The following is a 24,691-nucleotide window of genomic DNA, read 5'->3' on the forward strand; positions in this document are numbered from 1 at the left end:
AAGAATTGTGATTATTGTAAAAACAGCAAATTGTACTTTAATTGAGGGCGTTTAATATATTTCTATTGTACAGGATCGAGTTTTGTCTATCTGTGTTCAATATGGACACGTAGGCATTGTCGGACTCCAGCAGGACATGTTTTTTCAGGTTACTTTATAAACTGGGTGTAAAATTTAGTTATGCACCTGGATGAGACTATGAAAGTATACATATATTATTTGATCTAGGGCTGTACAGTAGCAAAAAAATGCATATACATTTTAATTTCTACTTTTAGACAAGAAAGGGGTAATATTAACCTGAAAAGCACACACTTAAAACTTGAGCAGAACATTAACTGCCTGCCCAGAACCTTTCCCTGGGCATTGCCCGAGAAACAATTCGTTTTTATTTAGCCTTAGATTTAACAGATAGACTGGAACTGGCTGTGAAATATCTGCAGACATGTTTTTTCCATGTCACACTTACCATTGCAAAAACAGACCTGTGAGTGTTGGCTGAAGATAGTGACCGTTTTGTTTGTGAAGTATTAACAGTGATATGTCATCTCAAGCACATTGTGAATAAACTGTGACTTACTGCTTTTGCGTCCATGTCATTTGTAATGCAGTTTTGCTTCCCTTTTTTAGGATAAAGTTATGAATTGATGGATATGCTGAGACGTTCTGAACAACTAGATGATAAACTTGTGCAGAAAGATAATTTAAGCCAACATGGACAGTTCCTGTTCCTAGCTGTGTGTATGGGTGAAGCACACATTTTCAGTTCCTCACCCTCTTTCCGATACTTCTTAGACTAAGTATGAGCTAGCATTAATCAGGAGGATCACATTGACTTGTGAGTAAGAACAGCATATTTTGGATAGGTGAACACAGGAAGGACATTTTTGGTGAGGTAACTTTAGGGGTTATTGTGAGTCAAACATGCACTGATTAACAGACTTGTTTCCTGCATTCAAATCTTGTTTTGCCTGATTCAGGCTTGAATGACTATAACAGTCCAGTTTCCACCCTTTATAGTTATTTTCATCTCACTACTTATGGAACTGGATCATGATGAATCTTGGTAAACAGTGTTTATTCAGAACCATTTATTTGTGTCATTTGGATAACTATGTCAAATGGGAATCATTCTGACTGATTCTCTCCCCAGTGACAGTCCTTTGTGTGACCCAGTGGTGTTTGTCATGCCAGGACCTGCCTGTCACAGGTTCAAAGACCACTCTTGTTCCAATCGTGATACTTAGCCTGTCAGAACAATACCAGTGCTCATGCATTTCAATAGTGGGAAATCGGGGCAGTTGGGTAGCCTAGTGGTTAAAGTGCTCATCGTCACGCCGAAGACCCGGGTCCGATTCCCGACATTCCCGTGATATTGCTGGAATATTGCTAAAAGCAGCGTAAAACCATACTCACTCACTCAATAGTGGGAAACCACTACAAGCCACATTTACTTTGAGCAGACGTACTGTGATATGACTGAAACACTGGCTAAAGCAGAGTTAAACTCAGCTCACTCACTCACTGATTAGGGGAATAAAAACATAAGACAAAATTGTCACTGAAATGAAATTATGTTTAATAAGTCCACAAAAGATATGTGTATATATTAACATTCATTTAATTTATTATGAATGCTGATTTCATGTAACATATGTAAAACCAAATTAGTTAGGTGTCAATAATTTTAAAAAGAAAACAATTACATTGTTTTACACTTAAAGTGGCCTCCACCTCCCCATATAGCCACACCTTCACCACCAAAACATATCCACTGAATAAAATAACAGTAATCATGGTAATTACTGGCAGTTTAAATACACAACAGGCAGTCTGCACATTGTTGATATACTTACCATGCAGATTATACATGTTGTGTGTACCTTTATAATGTAATATTTCAAATAGAATATCATATGAACAGCAAGAGAGAGAGAGAGATGTATAAGTGAAGTAAACTTGACTGACTTTTAAAGTTGTTTCTTTTTATGACATACCTAAATCAATAAACATAAGTGATTCATTATGATTTTTAAGTTGTGCAGTAAAACCAAATTATGACTGATTTGTAATTATTATTTGCACAAGAAAACAATTATCATTTAGAAAAGATGGCCTCTACCTCCCCTTATAGCCACACCTTCACCGCCAACAAACTTATCCACTGAAATATATAGCAGTTATCACACAACACGCTGATGCCGGGGTGGGGATGGGATGGGGATGGTTACGTGGGTGACCATGCAGAAGATGCCCATGCCTATTAGAACAACACAAGAGAAGTGTGGATGAAATGGCCAAGGATGCACATGGGCTTGTGGGCTGCTAAGCTACCAGTTAGTTATACAAAAAGCTACTGTTGCCACGGCAGCTGCATCTGCTGCAGCTGCCCAGCCCTGGTAGCATATGTGTCAACTACTGCTGCCAAGCCAAAATAGCAACTAGCATTGTAAAAATATTGTGGCAACTTCCACTGCCGGTGACATGACAACTACTGCTTCCCAGGCCCTGATTGCACAGCTGGCAACTACCTGGACAAAATAGCAACTAGCAGTGCAAAAGCATTGTGGCAACTACCGCAACTGGCAACATGACAACTACCACTGCCTTTGCCTAATAGCAAAAAGAGTCAACTACCGCTGCTGGTCATACTGGCAACTACCACCGCCTGGACAAAACTAGCATTGTAAAAGCAGTGTGGCAACTACCGCTGCTGCCTAGCCTACGCAGCATAGTACTGTGATTTCACGACTGAAAAGCAATGAAAGACCACTGAGAAGCAGGTAACCCCTAAAAGGTTCCTGCTGAAGAGCAGGTAACCAGAGGCGCTATTAGTAATTATGAAGTGAGTAAGTTTGTTACCAGCACAGGTAGGTCACATGAACCACACCACAAAGCCCCCAAATGCCTCCCAACACCCACAGCCCTGCAAGATGAGGAGATAGCATAACCACCCAGTTCATGTTGACAAAGCAAACAATGTAAGTGCACAGGAACAGACACAAATTAATTTTACAAAAATTTACAAATGTCTCATCCAACACACAAAGATGGGCATATTGATAATCTCTTGAGCTTGTAAGTTTAGTTTCTGTGATTTTCACATATGATCACTCTGACCATTCTGGTATTGTGTGCTCGACAGATATGCAATAACCTTCTATAGCATCCAGGAATATCCAATGTAGAAAATGTGAGGACACTGACATCTCATGGGGTGTGATGTATTATCATTCTATACATTTCAATAGGCCAACACACAGTTTCTGACACTATCAACTTGTACAGCCATGTTTTCAGACCAGATAGAGAAGCACCATTCTCGGAATTAGAGCAGCAACGTAGGAGTGTCACAGATTAGAAAGACAGATGATCAAACCCGACATACTGTCCATTACCAGATGCATGCCATACTGGTCAGGCTCGCTGACTTGGTTGATGCATGTCATCATATCCCAATTGCGTGGATCGATGCTCATGATGTCAATCACTGGATTGTCTGGTCCAGACTTACTTATTTAGAGACCTCCGTCATATGACTGGAATATTGCTGAGTGCGGTGTTAAACAACACACAAAACATTCTGTTTGGCTCCAAATAAGATGCAATGACTACCGTGTTGACAAGTTGACATATTGAACAGAAGTGGGGGGTGCAAAATGGTATGAGGAAAGTTCACCTCGTTGTTGACTGAAAAGATGCGCTACTCAACTGATTTGAAACAGTTGGTTTGAAGGTGTATGATTTCTTTCAATGTGAAGCAGAACAAAAGCATGCCATACAGAGGAATATTGATAACAAGTGAACTGAAAAGGAAAATAAAAAATATTTTATATTAACAATGCTCAAGATCAGAGGGCAGTATTTCAAGTAATGCATTTATCAACTTCTTAACTCAAAAGAAAGAAAACATCCATGACAACCTGAGTTCATCAATAGACAATATGAAGCGAAATGCAACTCGTCGGGTTCGTCTAGCAATGGAAGCTATGACCAACTTGACATGCTTCGATTCCATCAGTGCTGATGAAGTTTAATAACTTTGTGCAAAGAGTCCCACAAAATGTTGCAGTCTTGATCCTTGTCCAACTTGGCTACAGTGTCAAGGTTGTTTCTTGCCAACCCTCACTTCAGTAGTAAATCAGTGGCTGGCTCAAAATTAGGCTCCTCCAGCACTGAAAGATGCCCTAATAATGCTCATACTGAAAAAGCCATCACTGGATCAACAAGTGTTTAAGAACTATCGCCCTGTCTCAAATCTACGCTTCCTTTCCAAGTTGAATGAGCCAGTAGTGGCAGCTCGATGGCAAAAGCATGTCCATGACAACAAGGTGTCCTTCAATCAGCTTACAAGACCTAAGATCTTTTCACTGTTTACACACTATCCGTTGGAAGAATTGCAAGAACTGATGTTTTTGTCTGCATGCTGTAGATACACAGCTGTATCTAGGATTCTAGGATTCAGACCATTGTCACCATTATTAATAAGTGAGCCCTTCCACAGAATCACAGCCTGCATTGTTGTCATCAAAAGTTGGATGATGACAAACTTTCTCAAATTGAATGATGACAAACTGATATTTTCATCATCAGTGTTCAAAATTAATGCATTCCAAGCCTCAAATTCCCAATATACGGGTAGGTGACAGTATTGTTCAACCATGCAGTCATGCAGGAGGTCCAGTCGCGATCATTAATTCAACATTCCGTTTGAGAAACTATGTGAATAACATCTGTAAAAATGAGAAGCATCACGTAAGAAATATCCGAAAAATAAATAAAAAACATTGTTAGTAATAGTAATGATAATAATAATGCCATCTGCATTGTGCTATATTATGCATCTCAAAGAGGACATGCTCTAAGCACATACATGAAGAGTCAGAAAGTCAGAGGTATTGAAAGAGGAAAGATTTCAATCCAGATTTAACAGCAGACGAGGGAGCACTGTTTAGGATCTGCAAATGCTTCATTCATGCATTTTACATTTCAAGATTAGACTATTGCAACAGTCTCCTGTGTGGCATTCAGCAAAGTCATCTGCACAAGCTGCAGCGTGTCCAAATACAGCTGCCAGGCTCATCAGGCGTTACAATCTGCTTGCCAACAACAGATGGTGTTGCCGTCAGTCCAGACAATATGTAAGGAAACAGAACCTTCAGCAGAGGTGGTGCTGCTCTATGGAATGAGCTTCCAGTGGATGTCAGCAGCTTCCTGTCAACCCTTATGACCATCATCTACAAAAGAGCAGGGAGTATTGGGATAAGATGCACTATATAAATATATAATTTATTGTAATATTTTATAATGAAGATATGGTAGATCAGGGCACTGCACGATACAGGACAATATGAATGTTATGAGATGGACAGCTCAAGGGACTGCCAGACAAAGGGCTTAAACCTATAGATGATTGAAAAGATGATTGATCAGAGCACTGCTAGACGATGGACTTAAATGTATATTGGAATGACGAAATGATAGATCAAGACACTGCAAGACGATGTGCTTATATCTACACAGGGACAAAGTCTGGGGATAAAGTTGTGAGGTCGTATATGATAACTGGGAATGATGAGATGATGGCTCAAGGCACTGTCCGAAGATGGGGTAAATCTATATGAGTTTAAGAGAAGGGTGAATGAGTAAATGGGGCTTAACGCTGCTTTAAACAGTACTCCAGTTATATCACAGCATGCCACATTTACGTGAGAGGAAAGCCCAAAGTGATGCAGGTCTCAGACAATTACCACTTTGGTGAAACCCACGAGCACGGCTATGGTGCTGACGAACCTAGAAACATAATCAGGGCGAACAGGGAATCAAACCCACAATCATAGGTTTCTGGTGGGCCCCAAGGAATGTAACTATAGAGTTAGACAACTGATCGAGCAGCCTCTGTCCCCACTAAAAGAAGGGTACATCAAGGCATTGCTACAAGATATGTGTTAGCCTACATAAGATTAAAGAGATTGGTTGATAAAATCTGTGCCAATTAAAGCCAAGATCTGGACGAGGGTTTGCAGTAAAAACGAGTCCTGATTGTGATCCTAACTCTGTCTGCACCTCTCTATGCTCATAACAAAATGGCAAGTCAGTTTGAGCTTTCCACACACATTTCTTGCCAGCATCTTGTTGTATAGGTGGTAGGTTCCAGGTCTCACGAAGGTGGATAATATTAATACATCCCTATAGACATGGAGATCAGGCTGGGATTAATCTCCTGGCTTCTCATATCACCTGAGAGTTTGACTACATGGAACAGGCAGTTGAAACTGCTCACTGGGCAACAAGGAAGAGGCGTGGCACATGTCTGTCTTGCTCAACACTGAAACGATTTCAGGAGGTACAATACGTGAAGGGGAAAATACCATTGAAATTTGTCGCTGAAGTTTCATTGAAATAAGAATTGTCAAGTTGGGAAAAGAAATTGTTTACATCTCAATGTAACACATGCCTTGTTCAGGGTGAAAAAAATATTGTCCACGTGATGTTTGTGGCATGATGATTGACTGAATTTTGGCGGGCTGGCTTCTTCGGTATACCTTATATGATAAATAAGATAATTTGATGTCAGCACCGAAGGAAATTGTCAATAAATGACAAAATATAGATAAGTTAAAAGTAACATTTTCAATGTTATTACAAATTCACAAGTCTGTATTTTTTTCTTAAGTGAAAACAAAACATTGAAAGACTTCTATAAGACATTTTCCCAACATTTGAAGAGATAATTAGAATTAGATACAGTAGCACAATGTTAATATTCAATAAAGTGATGTACAGTCATAAATATCTTATGAAAATATTGAATTAATAATGATTAACGTTACGACGCTAATTTAGAATGAATAGGTCTACTGCTTGGGACAGTTTAATGGTTTCGTAAAACCTCCCTTTTAAACAAGAAATAAAGTACTTTTTTAAACCAGGAAATATCCTTATGAACTGGTTGTAAGTAAGTGTAGTGTTTCGAAAAGATATTGACACTTTTATTTGATTTAATTGTTTACTCATGAAAAAAGAAAGTTACATAAAGACAGGTTAGAGTTATCTCCCTTGAGCGAGTACAAGCGTCTTTCAAACTGGACTCGAGTCACATTAAACTCAGCCCGTGCCCAAGTACTTGAGTACTCCTTGAAGCCCTATGTGGTTCAAGTAGGTTCTATTTGGGAGGGCAGAAGATCTATTAGAAATTTCTGACAAGAGTAGAAAAGACAGTGAGGCAGGGGGAGTTTTGACTGAAGCTGGATCACTATTGCTGGAGTGAGTGAGTGAGTATGGATTTACGCCACTTTTAGCAATATACCAGCAATATCACGGCAGGGGACACCAGAAATGGGCACACTATTGCTGGACAGAGATATGGACCTCAAACTGTATCTTGAGTACAAGAGCAAGGGAAGGGGTCACCAAGGCAGATGTGAAAAAGGATTTGACATGAGATAAAGCCAAGGTTCACATCAGGAAACTTTCTGTAACCTTCACTATTATCCTGGGAGTAATTCAAGGGAGAAACTTGGTTGTAGAAGTGCAAGAGAACAATGAAATGTGGAGAACAGTCATATGATACAAGTGAGGATACAGGATTTTGAAAAGGGGGGCATGTTTCTGCTTTTACATGTTCAGTATGTTTCAAAAAGCCCACACAAGCTCTTGATCTGTGTCTCTAACTAGGCAGCCTGGGATAAAGTTTGGGGTCATTAAGTTCTCTAGAGATTGAGGTTTTGATGAAGCTCTCATTTCTTCTGGCTGATGTCTTGTGACTGGATTCACAGCTGAAAGGAATAGGCTATGAGGATGGATTCACTGAAATCCTCAATACTTGATACTTGGCTGATGGTCTGAGACAGGCTGGGATCACTGCTCCCAGGAAAAGGGCCAACAATGGATTTCATCAAAATCTGGCTGTAGTCTTGTGACAGGTTGCATTCACTGCTGAAGGTGGAATCATCAAAATCTGGGCCCAATGATGTCTGGCTGATCGATGCTTGATCTAGGTTGCATGCACTGTCCACTGGAAGCGGCTGGTAGGATGAATCATCAAAATCTGGGCCCAGTGAGGTCTGGCTGATCGATGCTTGATCTAGGCTGCATGCACTGTCAATTGGAAGCGGCTGGAAGGATGAATCATCAAAATCTGGGCCCACTAAGATCTGGCTGATTGCTGTTTGGTCTACGCTGCATTCACTGTCAACATGAAGAGGCCTGAAGGTGGAATCATCAAAATCCGGGCCCAATGAGGTCTGGCTGAGGCTTGATCCACTGCAAATAGTAACAGACATGAAATAAGGTGGTGAGAGTTCATCAACAAACCCTCCTCTGATTGAAGTTTGGCTTATGCTTGCACTGATGCCAGCAGGGAGGGATGTATCACATGGGCTGAGGAATATGCTTGCACTGGTGTCGTCAGGGAGAGATGTATCACATGGGCTGAGGAACATGCTTGCACTGGTGCCGGCAGGGAGGGACATATCACATGGGCTTGGGACTATGCTTCTTGCACTAGTGTCGGCAGGGAGGGATGTATGATTTCGGCTGGGGAATACATGTCTGCTCTCTAACAGAAACATAGAAGGAAGGTCATTAGTGTCAGTACAGTTAGAAGTAAAGTTAGGATAGTCTGAATGAAGCACACTAGTATTTGGACTGAAAAAACCTGCATTATGAATATTCAGATACTGGCTTGGGATGAAGGATGGGAAGGAAATAGGTTGTTCAAACTGTTGTAGGATGCTATTGTAGAAGATGGAGGATCTAGGGGTGGGGCATATTAGGCTGGTGGACCTCATTGTAGGACTGGAGGGAATGACAGCATCAGTGTCGGGGCAGGGAGGGTCATCCAGGTTCACCCAACTCTCACTGGGACACAGCATGTTGTGTCTCTGAAGTATCAATGTGGGATTTATTTAGATTCATTTCACACAAAGAAAAATATACAGGTACTGTCACATGTTGACCTTATTTACATGACTGTTTGTTCTTGTGGGACATGTCATTATTGTGTGTGTTGTTTAGATGAGAGTACCTCTAGAGTTGATCTTTGCACCAGATCAAGGTGAAACACAGGAAAAACTGTAGAATCCAGATAATACTTCACACTGTTGGTCACAACAACAGAATCCTGTCAACAATATAGACATGAAATTACTTTATATCATAACACCTTGATGTTTTATCAGTATATAAATAAGGTGTTGTGCTTTATAAGCATATTTCATGGATAAAAACAATGTGTTTAGGCATGTAGAAATAGTAAGCATTAGGGCTGGGACAAGTCCAAATGCAGGTCCTACTCAGGAACCACCTGATCCGAGTACCTGAGTTACCCACCCCAGCCCTAGTAGGCATGTAGTTACAACTATGACAATATTATTTATCAATTTATGATGGTTAAAAAACCTACAACCCCCCTGTCACAGGGTTAGAAATAAATTATAATGTTATATTTTAACTTGTCTGCAAAAAATAACTGCAATAGAACACATAAAATTCCCCAAAGCACATAATATTTAGGGACTGGTAATGTACGTTCTATCTAATCATAGACATTGGACATAGAGGGACTGACTGTTGTGATTGTGTGAGATCAATAAAATGATATTAGGAAATTTTCATGACTTTATCAACTCTGTGCAAAACTTGATCTTCCCCATTTTAAAACACCTTTCCAAATTTCCAAGTTAACTGGCCCACAATTGTCTCTTGGCATCTATCAGTGGATTTTTGTGAACATTATGATATGAAGAACCATCAGCTGAGCTTAACAGACCTAACAGAATACTACTGGACCTAAGCTGCAGAAAGTATTCCAACCAGATCTTACTTTCAATGATTAAAACCTTGATAGACCTCATTCGCAAATCCCCAAAGCACAGTTGTATATAGGGACTGGCAAATATTGTAGTTTGGTTTACAGTCTGTGCCAAAAACTTTGAGTCTGCTTGCACAAAACACAGGACCATGTAACTAATAAACCCCAACCAATATACTATGTCTGTGAATATTTGTTACATGCTGTGTCTGAACATGTCACTTGACTTCATTTGGTGGGACTTCAATTGCCTAGCCGTTTTCACAAAAAACTGCAGTTTTAGCCCACTGATGTAGCCTGCATCCCATCATTTCACCAGATCTGTATGAACCTTTACTAGCAAAGCTTACTTGACTGAAAGAAATTTTATTAGACTTGGGCTACAGACTTGCGGGTAAGGTCATAGACTGGGTTCAGGATAGTCTACATGTCGTTTTTTGTGGGTGGGGCCGTTCATAAACATGATCAGAATTCAGGTCAGTTTTGGGGTCAAAACAACCGTGGTGGATCCAGAATTACCGAAATACGTAAAATACGTACAACGTGCGTCTCAATGTGATAGGCAAACAAGCTGGTAAATGAAGGAATAGATAATACAACACTAACCTAAAGGAAAACGTATTCAAAGTGGACCTAAAAATGTTTAATATTTCCTAGTTGTCAAGAATGGTCTGTTTTGTTTACAAAGGTAACAAACACAAATTCGGAGACATTTCAGGAGAAAACAAAATGGATACATGCAAAATAACATCTACAAACCTATCTGCAATAACAAGAAGTCACTTGAACTCAAATAGGTCGATGAAATCTGATAAAATAACAACTGTGATAGCAATGATACGCTTCTGTCAACGATGAATTGAAAGATCCGGGTCTTGAACTTAGCAACCGTTACCGTAGCAACACCGGAAAATGATTTTGCTTAAAAGTTGTTTTTGTATTCACAATGGAAATCTGGTAAAACTTTAATAAAATAATAATGACCAAATAAAACCAACATATAAATAAAATGTTTGATGAACCCCGACTCTCTCTGCGCTGCGTCAACTTTGTAACATGTAGAGACGGAGCCTGGCGGAATGGAAACAAGTCAACTCGTTCAAACGAAGACCAGTTAATAATCACGCTACAACAATGCCAAACGTTAGCAATAACATTTATTATGGAGGTTAGTCCGTTTAGGTTGAACTTGACATGATGGTGCCTTGATGTCCCTATATGAAGATGGAACAAAATATTTTTTCAAAAATAATACAAAAGTCAGTTCCCTGTAGCAAAATTTTGTTTACGAATTATTTCAGAAAATGCCTCAATGTTTAAAGTCGATCGGAACACATGACCATGTAACTAATAATAAAAATAAACAAACACGCAAAAAAAAATCTTTTGCGAGTTTGTTTGTTATTATTGTAGCAGGACGTGGAGTCACCCCACAAGTGACATCCTTACCTTGCTGACGGGGTTAATTGCTTTGGACAAGGCGTCCGACCTCTGATCAGAAGGCCCGTGGTTCGAATCCCATCACGGGACTCGGACATTTTATTGCCGCTACATTGGCGCCCAATGTAGGCCTGAGCACGTTCATATTAGATTTGAACAAAATAAGTCTCAGTACCCTACTACCCTAGTACCCTACTGTTGATGGGGGAGTATGTAGACATCCGATCAGGTCCGTGGTTCGAATCCCATCACGGGACTCGGAATTGTTATGGCCGCTACATTATTATTAGTTACATGGTCCAGTGATCGGAAACACGTGGCCTGCCATGCTTGGTTGTGAGCGTTGATTAGCCTATGACCCTGGATTTGGTTTTGTTATTTTCTACGTTTGTTGTTGAACGCCGCACTCAGCAATATTCCAGGTAGATGATGGCGCTCTGTAAATAATCGAGTCTGGACCAGGCAATCCAGTGATTAATATTTCATGAGCTTCGATTTACGCAATTGTGATACCATGACATGCATCAACCAAGTCAGCGAGCCTGACGACCCGACCCCCTTAGTCGTCTCTTACGACCAGCATGGGCTGCTGACGACCTATTCCAATCCAGATCTTCGCGGTTCTCCTGGGTTTGTAATGAGAATCGGTCCCCAGTTTTACATGCTGGTTGTTGGACCTGAAATCAGGATTGGGTGGGTACAATGGGGCTCATATAATGCCCAAATATGTTGTGTCCACCGCTTACAGAATTAAATTTCACTCACATTATATTAGATCACTCTAAACGCTGCAACAAGTATCATTGCCAAATGGAGGTGGAGTAGCCTCGGTGTTAAAACACGCGTTCATCACACCGAAGACCCGTATTCGATTCACCCCACGTGTACAATGTGTGAAGCCCATTTCTGGTTGCCAAAACAACACTCACTCACTCACTCATTGCCAAATATTCCTTACATCACTTGGCCACTTTCAAATATGTAGTTTTGAAATATAGTAAGCCACTGAACGGTCGGTCCAAGCTCTGCTAACTGGTAATCCAACAACGATGTTCATATTGTCCAAATCATTAGGTTTTACTGAACGTCAGTCAGAGCTGACATTTGGGCGCAAAATGCGAATACTGGGACGTATAGAGTTGGACCATGTACATCTTCTTTCATGTTGTCTAGGCTTTGGGTATGGCTTGACTTCTTTAAAAGAGCACAAGACCTCCCCGCTGGCTTACGAAACTGATAGTGACAAATAAATTGATATTTTGGTAGTGCAGTACAAGTCTGTACATTCTCAAACTGCATGGTGTTTATGTTCAGGGATACGTTTTTATGTTCAAGGATACGTGTTTTTGTTCAGGGACACGTGTTACTGTTCAAGGATACTTTACATATAACATAAGGCTGGAGTCATCTGAGTAAAGTTTGTTTGTAAAATGACAGGATTAAAACTTGCATGGTAATGGAAATATTTTTGGCTCTGTGAAAAGTATAATGCATTTTAGACAATTGTCAGAAATAGCAGTTTTAAAATTTAATTGCGAAAAAATAATTACTGTAAATATTACATATAATTCCACATGAAGTGTCCATGTATTCTATAAAAGTGAGTGGTTTGACTGGTGTGTTTTTCTCCAATAAAGACGGTGGCAAGCCCCGCCTTAAGAACTCTCGAGTCACATCTGTATACACAGCTAGTGCAAGTAAATGCGGCTGGGATTTTCACATAGAACGCATGATCATTCTTGCTTATAAGGTTATGGCTAAATTTTGTATTGATTTGACACTCTTGGGAAGAAAGGAAACCACAACAATTTAATACATACATTGAAAGTATCCGCGTACCAGAAAAGCACTTCATGGCATCCAGCTTACAACATAGTGGCATCCGGATAAGGGCTCGGCATGCTGCTGACCAAAGACGCTTAGAACCCTCATGAAATACCATTCATACTGATATTAATTATGAAAATTAGTAAATACAGTCTGTAAAAAAGTATATATTTTTTTACATAATATCCAGACTGGAATATCATTCTTAAAAACCCCATCTGGAATATCAGGTTTTTTTTATCACTAAAGGTACATAAATAAACTAGTATAAAATAACCTACAATCTCTATTTAAGGTCTTCCTGAGTTATTTGGGAGAGGAAATATACGAGTATAGTAATTCGTTCTGTTCGTTTTAGTTACTGGTCTGTTTTTATAACACCTGTCATGTGACAACCTATGAACGTTCAAAATGGCGGCAGCTTCTGTCGGTGGTAGACATACTATTGATACTCTTGCAGCAAAAATGAGCAGCCCGGAATGTTTGAATGATTTTGCTTCATGTCGATCGGTCCTGTCAAAGGTAAGTATATAACCTACCCTGCTAATGTAATAATTTGCTTGAGGAATTCGGAATTAAACGCTAAATGCCCACTCAATGCATCATTCTACAGTTGCTGCTAAATTGTACCAATGTCCTGCTTTCCCTTTCATTCTGGTCACTCACACGATTCACGTCTTCATAACAGCCTACACAAGTATGCTGATTTTGCTCCGGCCTTCATAAGCTCCAGTAGACTGTTCTGAATGCGTGAATCGTAGCTATGTCGAATAGTGAAAGAAGAGCATTACATCTAATTGAAGAGACGTCGGAGCTGGGTGCAGGTTAAAACGACATCTACGCAAAACGTCACCGATTTCTCAGGCGAAAACGGCACCTCATTTGACGAAAACGGCACCTCATTTGACGAAAACGGCACCTCATTTGACGAAAACGGCACCTCTATTTTTAAGAACGATAAGAACGATATATGTAGTAGTATGCATATACTTTGCTCATGCATTAATGCATTCTTGTAATGTCGGCTGCCGGCAGAAAGGGGACCATGGACATATATATATATATGGAATATCTATAAATTATCTGTAAAATTACTATTTATTTCCTACTTACTAAAATAAATATTAAATATATTGTATACCTGTAGTCCAATTTCTTAACATTTAAGCCAGACTGTTTTAGCGTGACATTGAATTAATTTGAGTGAAGGTATTTAAAACTTCAAAGCATGAATAGGTTTCACAATAAGTTTAGTTGCGCCTCCCAATAAGAGTTGGAGAATAAATTGGAGTAGAGGCTTATTTCTAATGTAAACTTGTATTAACATTTCACACTTATTTGTGTTTCCAAGTGACCATGTGAGCTTAATTTCATTTAATTTACTTCAAAGCATGTAATGTTTTCACAATAAGTTTCGCTGCGCCTCCCAATCAGAGTCGGCAAGTAAATTGGAGTCAAGGCTAGTTTTAAATGTAAACTTGTATTAACATTTCACAATTATTTATGTTTGCAAGCGACCATGTAAGTTTAATTTCATATATTTCAGTACCAAGGTAAAAAGAATATATGTAAGGTGCCTTTTTCACCAGGCAATAGTGGGCCATTTTCGCTTAAAGCAAGGTGCTGATTTCGTCAGTCGGTGCTGTTTTCACTCAGTGCCGTTTTGCTGAGGTGCCGTTTTGGCTATAACCCTCAGAGCTAAGGGATCCATGTTTTGTTTTCGTTGACCGTTCATTAAAAATTAGAATCATGCATTCCCTTTGGGGTCTGACATAACCCATTTTTTAAAAAAAAAGTTATCTTTTTCTTATGAACCAAGCAGCTTTGTAAGTAAATTATTTTTCATGTGTAATCTAAAGGCTACTCAGGGCTCAGTTCTGAAAAATCATATACTCTGGTCACCAGATAATAATCTAATGATTATTATTGTGGATAACCAAATAGCAATCAGCACAGCAGACCTTTGTCTAATTTGTGAAAACATAATATGTCAGTGCAGGATGACCGCGATGAACCAAGTTGTACCATGATGATTAAAGGGACAGGACGTTGACCGTTCTAAAACTTTGTTTGTAAACAATAACCGATAACCTCCAAGCTAACTTGGCTCTGCTCGCCTTATTCCACTAGAGAATTTTTCTTCTCCAGTGACCACACCATAGGTGTAGGCTTATCACGTGACGGGACTTTTGTCTTGTTTGTAAACAAGCGCACTTATTCTGAAGCACGCCGTGATATAACTGGAATACTGTTAAAAGCGGCGTAAACCAAACCCACTCACCCACTCACTGAAGCAAGAACAGAAACCCTTAGGAGAGCTAGCGATATTGTCAATTTGATGTGTAAAGGTATATTGTCATACACCTCACTGTCGCATCTGTAGTAGTATGTCTATATGATTATGCAAAACAATATGTATAGTGCAACAAAAGGCTTGCATTAGGCCAATCTGTTCTTATTTCAGAATTAGTGCGTTTGTTTACAAATGAGAAAAGTCCTGTAATGTGATAAGCTTACACCTATGGTGTGGTCACTTGAGCAGACAATTCTCTCACGGAATAAGCTCTCGGCTATTGTTGACAAACAATGATTTCGAAGAGTCAACTCCCTGTCCTTTTTAAAATCCCTGTGCACTACTTGCAAGCAATTTTAGCCTTTTTATCATAGTTTAGGGGAGGTCGGGTAGCCAAGTGGTTAAAGCGTTCGCTCGTCATGCTGAAGACCCGGGTTCGATTCCTGACATGTGTACAATGTGTGGAGCCCATTTCTGGTGTCCCCCGCCGTGATATTGCTGGAATATTGCTGAAAGAGGTGTAAAATCAAACTCACTAACTCACTGTATCATAGTGTAGCTGAAGGGGTCATCTTTTACTGGTTACTACAGAAATGTACCCTGGGTATAATCAAAATACAGAAATGGATTTTCAATACTCAGCCGTAGTAAAGGCTTACATGTTATTTTCACATATTAAGTCACTCATGTTACCATGATTCAAATATTGGTTCTTTAATATTTCTTCCGTAGGTGATGACTCTAAGTGCCAATAATGCTAACTTGACGCCATTGTTGCCCTCAGCGGTCAAGCTGCTAGCCCACTCCGACATGTGCATAAAAAAGATGGCTGGTCATATCCTCATTCAGTATGGTGCCAACGACCCGGAAATGATCCTACTTGCCATAAATACACTCCTGAAAGACTGCCAGGAAAGTAACCCAATGTTAAGAGGTCTTGCTCTTAAAACACTCTGCGCCCTACAGCAGGAATCGATTCTTGAATTTGCAGACAAGGCTCTTAAGAAAGCTTTGTCAGATAAAAGTTCCTATGTAAGAAGGGCGGCTGTAATTGGAAGTGTCAAAGTATTTCATTTCAGTTGTAGTTACATCCGAGATAGCCACATCATTGATCAGTTGTATTCCATGATTCGAGATCCAGATCCACTTGTGGTTGTCAACTGTATATCTGCTCTTGAGGAGATTCTTCATGATGAGGGAGGCATTGTCCTTAACAAGAATATAGCTCATCATTTGTTAAACAGGGTGAAGGAATTCCCGACTTGGTCACAAGCCAATATATTAATGGTTCTAAAGAAATACACACCTTCATCAGATGATGAAGTGTTTGACATTATGAACCTTGTTGATCCTTTTCTCAAACATAACAGCTGTACTGTAGTATGCTTCTGCCTGGAACTCTTTCTGCATATTGTAAGTCCAATGCCTCATCTACAAAGTGAAATATGTCGGAGAGGCAAGGAAGCCATAGTGAGTCATCTTGGTTCTGGCAATATTGAGCTTATCTATTCTGTGGTAGATTTTTTGTCTTCTCTATCTGAAATGCATCTTCAGGTGTTCTGTTCTGACTATCAGTCATTTTTCTGCCGCTACAAAGAACCTCCGTACCTGAAGATGAAGAAGATGAAGTTTCTACCTGTGCTGCTGAACCAGAACAACGAACAAGCAATTCTGGACGAGCTGAGCCTCCACTGCACGGATGGATGCAAAGAAGTGTCCAAATGTGCTGTAGATGCACTAGCCACCATTTCTAGATCTCACCAGCATCTCAACCAAAGCTGTTTAGAAAAGTTCCAAGGTCTTCTTGAAAGTTCCTCTAGTCAAGTGGTATCAAATGTTCTACAAGTCCTACAGATGGTTCCTTTAAAGGACCAGGACAGGATCAAGAACATCATCTTGATCCTGGGCAGCATCCACAGGACTGTTAAGGATGATTCCGGGACGATAGCTCTACTACACCTGCTTGGGGAGTATGGGCAACATGTAGAGGATGTTCCCTACATTCTAGAAGACTTTGTGGACAGACTGGAGGAGATTGACAACCCAGACCTCAAGGAGCAGCTTCTTAACACAGTCACCAAAGTCTTCTTCTCCCGACCTGGAGAGACGCAGTCAATTCTGGGGTCACTGTTAGAGGCGTGTATCAGTGATTCGAATCGGGCATTGAGAGACAGGGCAAAGTTCTACTATAGCCTGTTAGAGACAGATGTGGTGTATGCCAAATCCGTGATCTGTGGTTTAGATCCTGAGTAGAGATCAAGAGATGATCAAAGAATTTGGATTTATTCAGTAAGACGGAAACAATGTATCATATTTCATATGTATCATGACTTGTGATATCGTTTCAGTACAATTCAAGTATATGATAGGCAGCCGACTTATTTTTAAGACTTGTTTTGCTGATTAAGATTGTTTAAAATTTTAAAGCAAGTTAGAACCTTATCATTCCCGTTGGAATTCATGTATGATATTAGTAACCTCTATAACCCTTGATAAGGTCGTTGAGGATTTAATTATAGTTGTTATTCACTGAACATTAATGTACACTTGGTCTACAGTGTCTTGGCATCAACAGGACTCATGCCATTTGTATATGATGTAGGTTATTAGGTTTGTAGGTGCTGCTGCTTGGCCTCACTACTAGGAGTAAACATGGTAAGTGCTCTAAAGTACATTGAGGATTAATGTGGTGTTTCATTGTTTTTTAGATATATAAAAAATAATTATTATACAGAAGTAAGTAGAACTTAGCTGTCTAGAAAATTCATAAAAATCTATAGTTTTCTTTTTAGCTTCCTTCCATACCTACTGAATGTACTGATAATATTTGTTAGCAAAATAGTTAGCTTGTGAGATTTGTTACCTGAAACACATTTATATATGTTGCCTAAGGGGAAGCATGCACTATTTAGTATTTGATTGAGGATATATAAACAGAACAACATTAAGAAAATACAAGTTATTTTGTTAGGTCACATATTGTGAACATGCTGCCTTGTTCGCAACAACCTCTATCCCAGGCTGACATGTGTTTTCACTATTTCAAATTCATTGAGAATGTTAAATAAATATCATTATGTATGCATGTGTATATCAATCAGGTTGTGGCTTCATATTACTCTCATTAGACAGCAGTCATATACTCTAGTCATAAATGATCAACCTTGAGTCAAATCATATATTGCAATCTTCAAACTCCTGTGAATCGCTGAAAAAAGAGCTGATTCAGCAATAAACATGTTCAACACTGTAAGAGTCGTTTTAGCTTTCCCATACGTTTGGGGTGAAAAGATACAGAAAGGTCCCGACACATAGGATGATACAATACGTATCACGGCATGGCTATAAATGTTTCAGAGCAGGTTCAAAGGGATGCTGCCTGTAGACACGTTTGTAACAGTTATCTTTAATAGTGAACTTGACACACTAATTATAAAGCATTTTGAGATATTTGACTCCCAAAAATGCCGGTAGTTTCATTAAAAAGGTCAATGTGTGAAACCCATTTCTGGTGTCCCCAGCAGTGATATTGCTGGAATATTGCTTATAGCGTTGTTAACCATACTCACTCCCACTCACTCATTAAAGAAGTAGTCAATAATTTACTTCAGCAAGTATATCGTCTTGCATAAATTCAGAAAAAAACGTTTTGTGTATCGTATCGTCGCATGAAAACTCACGATGTCAAAAATTGTCATGTGTAAATGCGTCCTACTTTAAATCTAGTCAGTACATACTCCGGTGTATTGTATCTATCAGAAGACTGGTAAGTTGAGTTTGTTCATTGATAATTAGTTGTGTGATCAGCATTGGACTTTATGTACAGTAAGACAGGAGTAAAACCATTTGGTAGTCAGTCTGACAGGAACCCATTTGGGGATTCCTATGATCCCTACTAACAGCATCTACCGTGGTGGTAGTGCGTTTGATGGCTTGATAACGCCGTATCTATAAGTTTCAGCAAATCTTGTGAGACACCCAAGTTTTTGCCTGAATATGTTTGAAAAGAATTACATACATATTCCATGTATTAAGACCTTTGTGTGAAAAGTGAGTGTGTTGAGTGGATGGGGACTGGGATCAAATTTCATGACCACCAGCTGTGTTACAACTGCCAACTTGAAATATTCGTCATGAAAAACAAATGTACTTACACTATGTCAACCTTAACCTGCAAGACCAACAAAACTATCAGTAATAACTTCTTAAAGAACACAAAAATGACATATGAGTCATAATAGGCATTTACAAGTTGGATATAATTACTACAAGGTGGTGTTTGTTTTTTCTTTGTTTTAAGGGACACATGTACCAAAGACTAAAATTAGGAATGGGATGACAAGTTTAGTTTATTTAGTTTGTTACTTTAAAGAATATGCTGTAGCATTAATTAGTGGTTTAATGTGAAAAATATGAAATATATCAACTAGTAAATTGTGTTTCCTGACTAAGGTAATAATTCTATTTCATAACTTTATTGCAATTGTTGTCTTTTTTGTTATTTGTCCACATTATACAACCTTGATATGTGTGAGTGAGAGGGTTGTGAAAATATATGACATCACCATGGTGACATCAAGGATTCTATAAGATGTTAGTTTTTTTGTGAGCTGTCAGATTATCGTAGATCATTAGAGACCCACTAAAATAAGTGTCCAAGGCAGCTGTATCAAAGCCCATCACCCAGCCCCTGACACTACCTTAGTTACCTGCAAGTCCCGGGGTTCCATTCCAGGAGTTTTTAGCATCAGTCCTGGGCTCTGGCAGGGAGGGTTCCTGGATTTCGAAAAAAGGGGGCTTCCATTTGTCATTTAACAACCAAAATCTACATGTACTATTAATTGTAGGATTTTTTTAACATTAAAAAGAGGGGTGGGTACGGGGGTGGGGGATGGCCACCCCAAGAACACCTCCCTTCTGGATCCGCCACTGTCTGGGTTTTCACCAAAGTGGTCACCATCAAAGACCTGCATCACTTTGAGCTGACGGCATCAGAAACCTAACATAAATAGAGGTTATCGCTTGAGTGTCTCGTGGTGTTGAACTATCCTTTATTAAGAATGAACATTATGTTTAGCGCCTACCCCACACCTATAAACATGTGCGCGAACGCATGCACACACACACACACACACACGCGCGCGTACACAAACACGCACGCACATGCACGCACACACGTCTCTTGAGACATACTCATGGTTGATATTATGGTATACACTATAGTATAACACCACCAGGAATAACTCCTTTGGCGATTGATATATTTACAAAATAAATATTGATCAGTGGTGATTCATAGATATTCTATAATAAATAATATTTTCTGCAAAGACATATGCACGATCAATGCTGTAATTCCATCACTTGTTTCACGGCATTATATTCGTCACACTTCTCGGTGCACAAGCGTGGAATATATTTTACGAACGCTCCATTGAATTTCGTAAAGGGTAGACAACTCGTATCCCCTTTCTTGCTGAGGTTCCGTGCTACTCATACAGAGAGCGGACATGTGAACTAAGCTTGCCAATTTGGACAACAGTGAGACTGGTCGTGTTGACCCATTCGACCTGGTCAGCATGGCGCATTTTTATCTCGCGGATGCTTGAAATTATGGATCTGTGTAACGTGTTTTTTCTTTTGCGTGAATCTTGCTGATCGGACTATCTTGCCTTTGGTGACCTTACCACTTAAAAATGACATGTGCCACAGAGATGCCGCTCTCGCCAGTCGAACCATTCTGTTGATGGAAAAGTTGGATCATTCCAAATCTGTTGCAGCAATTTGGATTATAGAAATTTATGTCCTTAATAAAAAAGGTCGACAGTTGGGCTGTATTGTTGCAGTTTTTACGGAGAGATGGTAAACGAAATGATTTGGTAACATTCCTCGAAATGATTTTGCCCCACAATGTTTACGCTGACTATATTCATTGTGTTCCTGGCAGTTTCTAAAAGCTAAATATATAGGTTTTAACAAGGTTTCAATAATTGACGTATTTCCATAACCACTTACTTCTATCAAAATATGTCAACAATCCTTGGTGCATCTCATCTTGTAACGCCATTGAACATTCACTATGTGGATCCTACATATATGTGTTTTACATCTCATCAGCTGTGTAGACCAATTCTTTTGACAACCATCACTCAACCATCGTCACATATCTTGGAATCAAGACGTGAGGATCTCGCGTGTTTTACACGTAAGCATACGACAACAGTTTAACGTAAAACTGTGGTGAAATCAAGCTTAATTTTAAATAAAATATATCTTGCTTAACGTAAAAGTTGAAAAATATGACAAGCGACTGAAAATGGACCCGTTCTTGGTCCAACTAGACCAACACTCTATTGTTATTCCCGTGGTTTTAAAACCGCTTTGCAGAGTTGCGTCCATTGGACATGCCAGAATTCTATGATTGTGGGTTCGAATCCCGGCACCATACCCGGGATATGCCATCTACTGGAGACTCTTGTTTTGTATCAGTCACTGGAGACAATGCGTGGTCGTTCCAAACATGACGTTTGGTAAAACGCAAAGTCCACAGGAAAAGACAGAGATGAATCATTAATAAGTAATGATGGCGCGTCCCACTATATCCTGATGAAATAAGTTTGTTTTCTTTACATCGCATAATAAGTAAAACATATAATATGTATACTAGTTCCCACCCTCGTGCAGCTCCTTCTTACGTGTTTGCTTAGTAACTTGTATTGGCGTATGTCTTTTCGTGATCTTTTTGAAGAGTATGCTTATTCAGGATAAAATGAACGTTCTTCGCCTGTATAACGCATGCATCTGGTCAACTGTAACAACGTCTCATATCGATGCCAGCAGGATTCATGTTTGCCAATGTGGTGGCACAGTGCACTATCACAAATCAGTTGAAGTTAGTGAGTGAGTGAGTTGGGTTTAACGCCGCTTTTAACAGTATTCCAGTTATATCACACTGTGTCAGCTTATTGTGGGAGGAAAGCCCGAAGTGATGCAGGTCTCAGACGTTTATCACTTCGGTGAAACCCACGAGCACGGGTATGGTGCTGACAAACCTAGAAACATAATTGGGGCGAACCGGGATTCGAACCCACAATCATAGGTTTCTGGCGTGCCCAAGGGATGCAACTCTGCACAGCGAATCGCGGCGCCTTAGACGACTGGGCCACCCCGTGCCCCCCAGTTGAAGTTATGATACGTCAGTCTCAAAGAGTAGATGGATGGGTGACCGCGTTCGGCAGCTCTGACTCCTGGGAGTTTCTAGAGCTTCGGTCCTGCCCCGAGTGGAAGTACATGCAACACATGCGGTGTCTCCGTAGGTAAATGACTTTGCAGTAAAAATGGGATGAGATGAAAACGTGACCGTTAACCTTCTAGCGCCTCACAAGGCAGCTTGGGTTGTACACTGAGGAGCTGAGATTGAAATCGAGAGCACACTGATCCAAGAACTGTGGAATTAATGTTAGCACTTAGACCTTAGAGTGTATGGAGGCTGGCGAAAGTACCCTGCACTATGATGATAATAATAATAATACACGACCCACACAAGTATTATCCTTATGATCAGTGTGTATATCGGATACGATGGTCATAATTTAGATGAAACCTGATAATATTTCTTCCTCAAGGTCACGTGAAGGACACACTGCCCCGGTCGCTGTCTGGCTTTGTGTTTACTGCTGGTGACATGAATCAGTTGGGAAATCATGCGTTAGTCGTCCACGACTGAGAGTACAGGAGGGGGGGTTGTCACGTCTGCGCAATAGACCCACGCATATTTTTTAAAATTTGTTTACCTATGTTTAGAAAGTAAGTCAAGGACTTTACTACGACAGTTTCCACTCTATGTTTGGCCATATTATACAACGGCCTTCATTGATAAGATCCTGATTGGTATACAGTGATCTGGTCACGCCTTTGTTGCGTGACGTATACCGCCATGCATGGTCCACGTGTTTATTGCTCCATTTGTGGGCTAGCATGTGAAATGCGAGTGTGCACTGGTGTGAGCTGGAAATGAACGGCAGTGCATGGGAACACTTTTTCAACGCAAATGACGGTTATCGTTTCTTTTTAATTGCATTAATTAAATTTGAGCATTCCTGTGATTTTTTTCGGAATATTTAATAGAGATTTACCAGACCGATATTTTAGTCAGTATGTCAGGTCATATTGTACATAGTATAGTTGGTCTCCCATTTAAGACTTGAATTTGTGAAACATATTTGTGTTACAGAAAATAAATGTTTTAAGACTGACAGAGTATGGTTTTACTCCGCTTTGAGCAATATTCCAGCAACATCTCGGCAGGACGCCAGAAATGGGCTTCACACATTTTACCCATGTCGGGAATCGAACCCGGGTCTTCGGGGTGACGAGCGAACGCTTTAACCACTAGGCTACGCGACCGCCCCACATGTTTTAAGAACGTGACTGTGCAATTGCATATTAATACACAATTTTGGAATATTGTTTGTCTCATATGCTGATATCTATCACAAATGAATACACAACATGGAATTTATTTTGATATGACCACTGCAACACGCCGTACACACTCCTTCAATTTGGAACTGTGTCTACTTGTAATTCTGAATTTACATAATGCTCATCTAAATGATTTAGCTTGTGATATAGTTAAGTATAACAATAATAACACTATTTGTGAATGTATCTTTTGTATTAAACTTATAAACATTGCTACTACCAGTGTGTGAAACAAAGTTAAACTTACTTGGACTGTCTCCATTTCTTTTTACAATGTGGACGCCTAGTAACTTACACATATGAGCAAACTTGCTCCACAATTATTTACAAGGATGTCAAATGTAAGCAGAGGACCAGAAATTATCTAATTCAAGACCAATGTCAACAGGTAGATAGTCAGACTGGTCGTCAAGAATAAGATCTAATCCCTCTCCAGTTCTTGCATTAAAGTCTCCGCATTATATGAATTTACAGGAATTGCCACAATGATGGTAATCCTTTAATGCCGAGCGCCGTGCAGGGAAACAATACAGTACCATCTTTCAACGTATTTGGATATGACGCGGCCGGAGATCAAACCATACCTACCGTCCGCTCTTCGGGTAGACGCTGCATGTATCCGCTGGACCACGCAGGCGGTCTTCTATTGCTTGAGACCAGAGATTCATCAGTCTATAGTGACTGATAATGTTGAGAATATATTCATTCAATTTGATTGTTTGTTTAATTGTTTGTTGTTTACGCCGGCGATATTCCAGCTATATGACGGCGGTCTCTAAATAATCCAGTCTGGACCAGGCAATCCAGTGATTCACATCATGAGCATCGATTTA

At 39.8% G+C, this 24,691-nt stretch overlaps 2 protein-coding genes across 2 annotated transcripts; one reads left to right on the forward strand and one right to left on the reverse strand.

Moving 5' to 3' along the window:
- Positions 1 to 7,772: 7,772 nt before the first annotated feature.
- Positions 7,773 to 8,876, reverse strand: LOC139476054 (dentin sialophosphoprotein-like). The gene has a single exon (XM_071259291.1). The coding sequence runs from the start codon at positions 8,874 to 8,876 to the stop codon at positions 7,773 to 7,775; it is 1,104 nt and encodes a 367-aa protein (XP_071115392.1).
- Positions 8,877 to 13,492: 4,616 nt separating this feature from the next.
- On the forward strand, positions 13,493 to 18,661 carry LOC139474537 (AP-4 complex subunit beta-1-like). The gene is made up of 2 exons (XM_071257593.1): positions 13,493 to 13,603; positions 16,107 to 18,661. Exons 1-2 carry the CDS (start codon positions 13,493 to 13,495, stop codon positions 17,625 to 17,627), a joined length of 1,632 nt encoding a protein of 543 aa, XP_071113694.1. The 3' UTR covers positions 17,628 to 18,661.
- The last annotated feature ends 6,030 nt before the right edge of the window (positions 18,662 to 24,691 follow it).

The sequence above is a fragment of the Haliotis cracherodii genome, unplaced genomic scaffold (assembly GCF_022045235.1).
Source record: "Haliotis cracherodii isolate W230 unplaced genomic scaffold, xgHalCrac1.p SCAF_3, whole genome shotgun sequence".
NCBI classification, from domain to species: domain Eukaryota; kingdom Metazoa; phylum Mollusca; class Gastropoda; order Lepetellida; family Haliotidae; genus Haliotis; species Haliotis cracherodii.